This window comes from Ambystoma mexicanum, chromosome 5q (assembly GCF_040938575.1).
Source record: "Ambystoma mexicanum isolate Mex_15411 chromosome 5q, UKY_AmexF1_1, whole genome shotgun sequence".
Taxonomy (NCBI): domain Eukaryota; kingdom Metazoa; phylum Chordata; class Amphibia; order Caudata; family Ambystomatidae; genus Ambystoma; species Ambystoma mexicanum.
Window position 1 is genome coordinate 716,466,855 of NC_090933.1, and position 10,255 is coordinate 716,477,109.

The 10,255-nt window shown below is 48.5% G+C and overlaps 1 protein-coding gene across 1 annotated transcript; it reads right to left on the reverse strand.

Annotated features, from left to right (window-relative positions):
- Window positions 1-3,003: 3,003 nt before the first annotated feature.
- On the reverse strand, window positions 3,004-9,025 carry MSC (musculin). Its single transcript, XM_069621202.1, has 2 exons — window positions 8,284-9,025; window positions 3,004-3,669 (listed from the first exon to the last, which is right to left on the reverse strand). Exons 1-2 carry the CDS (start codon window positions 8,740-8,742, stop codon window positions 3,583-3,585), a joined length of 546 nt encoding a protein of 181 aa, XP_069477303.1. The 5' UTR covers window positions 8,743-9,025; the 3' UTR covers window positions 3,004-3,582.
- Window positions 9,026-10,255: the final 1,230 nt, after the last annotated feature.

A 10,255-nucleotide genomic window follows, 5' to 3' on the forward strand; every position in this document is an offset into this window, starting at 1 on the left:
GCGCATTGAGGCCACACAAGTGGGGAAAGAGCGCTATATAAATATACAATACAATAGAATACAATACATGCATTTTTAACAAATCTGTGTTTTTAAAACTGCAAGCATTTTTCCGTGTGCAGAGAACCCTCAGGTATCAAGCACTGTACATGGCAATATGTTGCTTGTTTTAAAATTAAAAGGTACTATATGTTCAATCTAAATTTGATCAAGTAATATTTGCCGATTTATGAAAAAAAGGAGAACATATGTCATGTTGAAGCTTTGTTTGGTGCCCCAGAGAAGGTGGCATGTATAATCAGAAAAGATTCATCGAACATAAATTATAACTAAATATATAGGGTCTCATTACAAGTTTGCTGGTCCGGTAACTACGGTAATGGTAAGTTTGCTTGTACCGGAGTTACCGGACCGGCAAGCTACGAGTTCTGCTCGCAGGTGCCTTTTCACCCACCAGGTCGGACATGGCAGACGTACTGGCACCCGCGGGCAGAGCATGTCGGATTCACGGCACCATTCGGTGCCGTGCATCCCACCTCCCTATTCTCATTAAGCCCTATGGGGCTTAGATGGGAATGGGGAGTAAAAGTTTCCAGCCCCTGGCAATGGGGAAATACAGGGTCCACCAGGGTTGTAATGGCTCTATATTTCCCCATTGCCTTGGGTCAGAAAAAATCGCATGTTTGGTGGCAGCCTGACGATTTTACCGGCAAGGCTACCGCCAAACTTGTAATGAGGCCCATATTCTGCCTATACCCCTGCCTGGTCCTTGGCTCATTGTTGGCACAGGGGGAGCGATCTGCGTGGCTCTATATTAGTCCTAGATATGGCATGTTGAATCCCAGCCAATGTTGTGTTGTGGTCTTGTTTAATCGGGGGCGGGGGGCGACTCCCTATGTTGAGCGTGGTCTCCCAATATATTGTTACATGTGTGCCGCTCCTGGATGTTGTCACACCCTCTGCTTTGTTGTGTACTCTCTCCTGGACCTATTCTCTTTCCTGAATTGTCTTGTTTCCCTTGTCTGCGCTTTTCTTCATATATGTGAAAGACACAAGTTGCTAAGTTAAATAAATGCAATCTATATCACCAAAACATGGAGGAAACTCGCAACGATTGTAGGAATCGGATCTTTCTTCATCTAGGGAGTACTTCTTCATGACAAAGATATATCTAGCTCTGCATATACGTGCCAGGGACTCTGGCAGAAATACCACCCATGGTTCTCTTTGCAGAAACTTTGCACCGGTGGATGTGCAATTTTGGACTGTAATGGCAGTATGTCAAAAATTGACTGCAAAAAAAATATAACATGTAATTGCATTACGGTACCAGGGAAATGTTTAACCTAGTTCTAATAAGATCCCTTTGGTGACTGTGCAACCATTGTCCATGTTCAAAAATGCACTGAAAGAAAATACTTTGCACCCTGACCATTTTTTCCATCGTACTAATTAGAGGTGAGTGGAATTCTATGAATTCTCTCCATATGTTTGGAGTAATTCATAGGAAATTCGCCTATTTATGCAATGTATGTCCTGCACAAAATTGTGCTTCTCTCTTGAGATGTTTGTGATTTTTACGATTTTGTGGTAATTTGCGGTCAAAACTACCATGAAATTAGAAAGAATTATACGAATTTGCTTGAATGTGTAAACTGAGGTATTAACATCACAAAACCCTTGACTCCTGAGTCCATATAGCAGAAATGTTGTATTAGTGCAAATGTAATGTTGCCGGGTATTCGCACTTGGGCAAAGTTTGGCCTAGAACAAAAAAACATGGGGGTCATGCTAGTAAACCTTTGCGCCATGGCAAGTGAAATTTTGCATGGTAGTAGCACTAGGACAAAAACTACCATTCTGTATTAGCACAAAGGTAACCTTTGCCCTGGGCAAAAATACATTGAAAAAAGAGGTTTAAGCCTAATGGCAAACGTTGCCCTAGCGTTCACACCATGCACACTTTTACTTGCAATGGTGCAAAGATTTTCTAATATGGCCCGAATGTTTTTCGCGGTGGAGCGCTAATAGCGCGTCAAATTACCCCTGCACCCGTTCAAAGTTCCTGTCATCTGGCCCCGTGCGGGCACTATTTCAAGCATCGCCATCATACTGCACGGCACAGCGGAACTGATGGAAAAAGTGGCACGGTACATTTTCGAAGCTATTTCTATCGTAGTTTAGTAGACTAGAATAAACGGGCATCCTGCGGACATGTGGCTGGGAAACGCGCCTGTATGGATGGTCGGTACAAGTGATGGATGCAACCATCATACACGTAGTTTAAAAGGATAACACCAAAGGCGTGGAAACACAAATATGCTGCGTTTTGAATAGCCTGTTCTTGTGGCCTTTTCAATATTGGGGTTTGCGAACAGGAAAAGCCGGCTTTCTATTGTTCCAGTTCAGATGATAGTGTCACAATGAAGAACAGTAAACATGCGAACGAGGCGGACAGGCCGCTGCACGTCACTGGAGGCGGTGGGCGACATGTTGGCCCGGGGTCACGGGCCGGGGAGCCCGCTCTATCATTAACACAACATCCCTGCTCTGGGAATCGGGAGATTGGTTGTTCTAGGAGGCGCGTGAGAGACATTGAAATATACTTCCCGTCGTCGTCACTGTTTATAGGGAAAACAAATCAATGGTGCTGCATATGATTTAAGAACCGCGGGCCCAGGGTTTGTGTACAGGAGTTTTAAAAGCGACACGTCCACGTTGCGAGTTAACAATGAAGATGGAAAAACCCGTGGGCTACACCTGCGTGTAAACAATATCAATTAGAAACGTATTGCTCAGCCGCCCTTCCCACTTCGAGTCCCAGCAGCACCCCCCGCCACCGCGAACCGCCACACATGTGGGCATTCCCTGTGTCGTCTCCTCCGTCCATCTCTGTAAAATGTCCATGGAAATAACCTAATCACACTTTCCCGCCAAACAGAACCGAACACACAAATTCAATACACAGATTGTTATTTCATCCAGTACAGGAACGACAGCACCTAGACAAAAACGTATATGTTTTATTGCATATCTGCAGTAAATATAATCCACACTTAAAAAACTAAACATCAAAAATATATTAGAAATCTGTGTCCTCCTCTGATGTGAAATACTCGTTGGTCAGGTCTTGAAATAATACTGATGCAGTTAGTCTGTAAAAAATGAACAAAGGCTTCATTTGTAATCGGTGTTCCGGCCAAGTTCGCGTGCTACATGCGTTACTTCATCAATAGTCTTTAAAGAAAGCAAAACTAGCCCCCGAGAGACAAGGCGTGGCAGATATGGGCGTGAACTGCCCACGCATGGGGCTAGTGTCATTTCGGGAGCCTTCCTCCTCTCTTGCATTCCACCTCGCCTCGTAGAAAGTCCACAGTCTGATTCTAGGAGTGAAGGGAGTGAAAACGAGGCAACGACTGGCAGCCTTTTTCATGGATGGGCTTGCAAGCCCAACGTAGTTTGCCCTTTGCACGAGATGCCATTGCAATCTCGATGCCATGGCTGTTCCTGTGCCGTGTGAACCTCGCGGTTCGGAGGCAGTTGCCCGCCAGACTCCCAAGTTCAGAGGGCAGTGTGCAGCTACTAGGCTGTGGTTCCACACAGAATGCCCCCGGAGCAGCCGTCTTTCACTTCCGATTCCGGCCTCCCTGACACCACGAAGGGCCATGCCTGGAGAAGAAAAAAAAGAAAAAAAACCACATATCACATATTTAACCACACACAGTCAATACCTGCTACTTGGAGGACAAATCCCCCTTTGAAATGGGTCCCTGAAAAATGCATTATAACGTTCACCTCATCCATTAGAAAGAAACCACGCACCCCTTTTTAAAACCGACTTCATCAATATGCGGACATTTAATAAATATTTAAGATCGCTAAAGCTTAACCTGGCAATTATCTCGAACAATAGCAATGCCGACATTGCCGAGACTTCGGGAGGTTTAGAAACGGATGTAGTGTACTTGGAAAATGGAACATATCCGTGCATGTGTGGGGCGCCAAGATGTATTTGCAATACACTGGCTTTGAGATGCGTATCAGTCGGGACGTCAATGATGAAACGTGCTGTGCCAGGACCCAGGACGGCGCTACATTGTTTACTTGTAGATTTTAATAAAAGTGCGCCACGGTGTTCTTATTATGTGTGGGGATAAGAAACACATCATTTTCTCTGTGAACTATGTATGCAAAGGTGCGAAAGTGGGGCGAACGCTTGTAGTTTTATGTTTGTCGACATGGCCCGTATTGTTCCGTTAACATTGGTACGATTCGTGGCGTATACACAGAGCGGGTCCTGGTGTTCGCATCAGGTGGAGGACACGGCCCTTCCTGAAGAAACGTCTATATGAGTTCAATACTCAGCGTGAAGCTTTGCTATTTCCAGCCCGGCATCGCTTATTACGCTTACTAAAAAGAGAGCGCGGTAAAGGTGGACGGCACCTGTACTGAACATATGGCCAATAGCAAGGGCGGAATATCACACCACGTGACAGTTTGAGCATGAAGGGGAAAGAGTGATCCCCTCAAGATAACACCAAATTCCGGGTCCAGCACGGATTAAGAACCCGAGTCTTTAGGTTCCATGAGCAGAAACATAGTTTCAAGGCCACTTCACCCGATTCCCATTTTTATGACGAAATTCCATGAATAATACCATTATTATTATTATGATTATTATGATTAGTGTCATTATTAATGTGATTATTTTAAACAGGCCTTCTGTGTACGGATGTGTGTGTGTGTGTGTGTGTGAGAGACGTAGCCTGTTTTCTTGGGGTGGGTTATGGCTTATGTTAAATTACTGGGACTTATGCCAGCGGCTCTGAGATTTGTATGACGTCTAGGCGCTCTGGCGGATCCGAAAGAGACCAGGATGGGTCAGGGCGGTGGTGGTGAAGTGGACAACCCTTTGCTGGTGCTTATGTGTGGAGACGGAAGTACCCTGACCTCTGCACGTGGGTCTGTGTCGCGGTGTTCCGTGTCGAGAATAGAGCCATTCCAGTCCAGGTGGGACCCCCGCGAGTCCTAGGTGTTAATATGCATAGGCTGTAAAACTGCTTCTCCTATTCTTTGGGTCCAGTGAGGGTTTTTAGACAGATTTGCGTCTTCATTTCGTGCTTTGGAAAGGGGGTTTGCTAGGTTTTCCATGCGCTGCTAGTTATTTCCTTTTTTCTTTAACTGCCCGGCAATCACTCTCACACACACACACACACACACACACACACCCCACCACCAACACCCCCCCCCAACCCCCGGCATTTACGTTACAATTTTGCCTTGTGGTGGTTGCGTAAATACCACCTTGTACTTACACAGTTGCCCCTATTCATGTTATGCATAACACACGTTTGCAAGTGTCTGCATGTGGAGGAGGGTGAGCTTGTCCTGCAGCGAGAGAGCACAGTGATTGGTTGGTTGCTGTGTGTTCAGTCAGTGATCTTAACAGCTCTTCTTTATTCCTTCAATGAGCGAAGCTTTTGGGTGTGTGATGGTCCTGCCAGCTGTACTCGGATAGATCTGGCTGACCAGGTGGGGTACACACGGAGGTAACAGCGATAATACCCATGTGTTGCATAGTTCTTGCATCACACATCTCTGGGTCCGCCCTGCACATGCCCACGCATGCCAGGAAGCTGTTTTAGTGGTGGATGGGTAAGGGTTTGGGGCCCTGCATTCTCTCGCTGTAAGGATGCCTTTACAGGTGTCACGGTGGTCTTGCAAAGTGGGGTCACTTTTCTAAAGTATTTTGCACATTGTACGCTTTAAGCAGGTTGCCGGCGTGCCAAGTTTATGCCACAGTCGTGTGTTTGCTCTTATGGTGATGCATGAATGCAACTCGTGTTTAAAGGGTGGGGTTCTTTTTTCAGGTTGGTTGTGGGAGGGCACCTGCATATTTTCGGGTTACAGTATTAGAGATAGCTGCGTGTACTCGGATTGAGTGTGTCTGCGTGCATTGTGCAGGCCTGGCATCTGGGCTGGTTTCTCCTGACACGTGTGCGAGTGATACATGTACGCGGCATTAGAGAGGTGAGATATGTTCAGACTGGGGAGGCGGAGTGAGGGGGCGACTGGTGGCTCTCGTTAGTGCTTAGGCCACCTCCCAACAACTAGAAACCCCCGAGCCCTTGCAGTCAAGGAACCGTGCTTAAAGAAATGCCTGTGGGGTCTCTGACCCTCCCAGGCAACCCTTTATCTACACGATTCCTTGAATGCAATGGGCTGCCTGCTGCATGATGTCTTTTAATTCAGAAACAGGAGGAGTACTGGGTTGGCCAGCCTCTCCTTGTGTTTCTGAGTAAAGAGCTAACTCACAGTGGAAGCCCTTTAACCGTGGTTAATGGGCTTCCACTGCAAGGTTAATGGGCTTCCACTGCATGTTAGCTCTTTACTCAGAAACAAAAGGAGAGGCTTGCCAACACAGCCCTCCTCCTTTTTCTAAACAAAGAGACATCACGCAGCAGGTTTACCTGAAATGCTGCTCAGTTACAAGGCTGGATTCAGGTGACAGAATTTCAGAAGATTTTCTAATTCGAAATATTGACACCTGCAGGCAGCCGTGTAACTATACAGCGCTCGGCTAAACAGCTGCCTGAGAGGTTGGCTTGGCTGGGGCTAGTCGGGTTGAAAATGGAAGGGCCCCGGCATGGAAGCCCATCTCAGAGACTGCCGGCCCATTTAAAGTCCTGGCAGCGCTCATTCCTGCCCGTTAAAAGTTGTGCTGCGCTCGTCTAACCATAGGGGGGGTTGCACTCAGCCATGTTACAAGGACGTGCTGCTTGTGTGATTTTTATGGGCGAGGGCAGCAATCAGTCCTCTCATGTTACCAGGTGTTGTGGATGGGGCCAGCACCCTGTCCTTCTAGACTAGTGGTTGTATATTGTGTGAACATGGTGGGCGACAACCATTGTTATAAGGGTGAGTTGCTTCTGAGTGTGTTGGTGGGACGCCGCTTCGGCCAAATTAGTAGTGTGTTGCCTGTATACTACACGAGGAGGTGTGACATCATGGGGTGTCATGGGCAGCATCTTTTAACTCCAGGTGCAGGAGTGCAGTTGCTGCCAAGATGAACCTACGCTTCTGTTGTCGTTGTCAAGTTGTGTAGGGACCTGTCGATGCTGCGCCTAGCACGTATTGGACGTAGATTGGTCGGGTATTCTTGCTACGAGTGAAGGCGCGACACAGCTGTTCCTTGTTTGGAACGTGGAGTGTTTGAGAAGTGGGGCGCTATCTGTGCATACGAATGGATGCGCATTTCTCTTCTTACCCCCCAGGAGAAGGGCGCCAAATGTATAACGCGCTGGAGGAGGGATGCCCTTACTTGCGAGGAGCATTGCACCTGTGCAGTATTTTGGATGAGGTACTCTTAAAACAATGGTTTGCTAAAACACAAGGGCGCACCTGTCTAAATTAGCCATGTAGTACTGCTCGCAGAGCTTAATTTGTGGGGGTGTTTGCCAGGGCTGGGCCCTTGCAATTATTGTCTCGGACTCACTTTAATTATGAAGTGGTAACCCCAAATAAGTAGGGTGACCAGATTTAAAAAGTAAAAAAAAGGGACAGGGCAACTGACATAGGACTAACTCTTGAAAGTGGCTGTCGAGGCACTACACTTCAGTAGTGGTTGGAGGAGAAGGGGCTTTTAAGTGTTATTGTTCAAATAAACACATATTATAATTAACGTATCTCTAATTTATTGCAAACTAACACTATCTTAAGTTGTAAAATGCAGCATTTCTTCTGTGCGAGCTGTGACCGCCAGCTATGAAGAGCTACTTCCAAAAACCCCGACCACTGCAGTTTCCAATTGAAACCTAATGTTGACAAAGCGGACAGTCCCCGCAAAACCAGGACGTCTGGTCACCCTACGCAACATTGTGGGGAGCAGCTACGGGCGGTGACAGCAGTGGTTGGGATGAAATGGCACACCCGCATCACGGAAGTGCTAGAAAATGTGTGGGCCCTGACACTTTATATTTTTTTTACAAATAGAGCTTTGGTTGCTCTTAGTGCGCTGCTGGTGCTACCCAAATAAAGCATTGGCAGAAGGATAGATTGATGGATGTGTACCTTGTGTCTCAAGTGCGCCTCTTAAAGTGCGGGATACTAGGCGTGTACCCTTTGAAATGAAGGCTGTTATTACGCAGGGTGCAGTGGTGCTTCAGGTATACGGTATTGGGTGTGCGATGCTTTGCGGGTGTGAGATGCTTTGCGGGTGGAGTCAGTGCGCTTGTACTTTGGACGGGTGTTTCCAGTAGGTCATATTAAGGGGGGGGGGCTTACCAGATTGGCAGGGTGATGCATGTACACTCCTTGGTGGTAGCGGTCCTCCTGCAGCAGCTGCCGCAGGTGCTGGATGTAGCTGGAGGCCAGGCGCAGGGTGTCGAGCTTGGAGAGCTTGGTGTCTGCTGGTACCCAGGGCAGGCTGGTCTTGAGGCGGGAGAAGGCTTTGCTCAGCACCCGCATGCGCGCCCTCTCGCGGGCGTTGGCCGCGTTGCGCTGGGTTTGCTTACACTCCTTGCCCTGTCGCCGCCTGGCGCTGCTCCGCCTCATCCCGCTGCCTCCGGGAATGTCCTCCAGTAGCTCGTCCTCCTCTTCGTCTTCCGAGGACCCGCCGCCCCCCGGGCTCATCAGCAGTGACTGGCAGTGCGTGCCCCGCCCCCGGGAGACCCCGGGGTACTGGAGCCCCAGCACCCGCAGCTCCAGCAGCTCCTCCGGGTCACTGGTCGATCCCGTGGACATCCCGGATCACCCAGGCACAGACCCAGGTAGACGGGATACAGTGCCAGGGCACAGCCCTTTGGAAGTGGCACCCGGGTATAGATACGGCTCAGTCCTTGGATGCAGACACAGGCACAGGACCTGGGCGGAGGTCACAGGAGTTCTAGCAGAGATCACGCTCCCAGGCACATACCCATGGACAGGCAGAGCCGCTTGCTACAGAAGTGCCTCTTCTCCCGAGTGCCCTTCGCCTCGCCCCTGCCTGTGCCAGTGCTACCCTCCCCACTTTTCGCAGCCAATGCCTGCGGTGTCCGCATTCTGACAGCGGCTATTTATCCACGGCACTCGGACTCTGGGCACAGGGGCGTGTCCGGTGGGTAGGGGCGGGGGTAGTGAGGGGGCTCTTGCTTTCTCCAACATCCCTGGGTGCTGTACATGTACGTTTAAAATGTTCAGCGTCCCGTGCAATGCTTGGACTACTAGGGATGGCAGTGGCGTTAGTTCTTCACGGGTGGCGGTGGTGTGGGGGTTAGGGGGGGGGGCGAACTTGGCAAGCCACCATCTTTCCGTGAACATGTGATCGTTTGCATACTTACCAACGCTCCCATATTGCTGGACGTGTTATCACTTTTGTGGTATCTCTCGTTTTTCAAAATGTCGTCATATTTACGCTTTCTCCTTGATAAAAAGCAATTTAATCAATGCATGGCAATTCATTTAAAAAGGCCCGCTACCCCCCACGCCCCACCCCCACACTCTATGGTTGCATTACTTAAACGCTGTCTCGTGGATTGCCGCACATAGCAGTCTACCTGCTTCTGCTCTGTGGGTTTCGTCTGCGAGAGTTTCTGTTGCCTTGATTGGCTCGCGGATCTGTGACCCGGCCCCTCACCAGCCCTGCAACTCCACATGCCACAAAGTAACGAGCCAGGGTGACACTGGAGGTATGAAAGAGGCCACCATCATTCCAAACACATCAGTTGGTCACCTGCCAACCTGGAAATGACGAGCAGTATAGTTAGACCTAAGCACGGCGCACAATTACTGAGGGATGCTAAAAACAGTACACCCAGAGGTGGCCTAGGCTGTGAATGAACCCTGTGCCAGGCTATTATGCAAGTCTATGCAAAAAGAACGAGCATACTCGTCCTTGGCACTTAAGGGGTTAAAACAGTAGAGTGTGTATTTCATATTTTCCTTTCCCAACTTCCCCTACCCTGGGAACACACTCCTTCTCAATCCTTGATTATTACAATTATGTGTTGTTCCCTAATAGGCTGGGTGGTTGCTGCAACAGGTCTTGCTTGATTCAGGTTTCTTTGGGATTACTGCTGTCTTCCCTCTCCTGCACTGGCAGCCTCTCATTGGTTGTAGGCAAAAAAAAACTGATGGCATTTAAAATCATCCCACTTCAATATAGGTAACTCTAAGGAAAGTCCTCTAAACAAGGTTTATTACGCAGACCTACCGACTGCCACTGTTTAGGGAAACCAAGACCATATCACAGTATGCTCGTACAAGGAATTCAGACTCT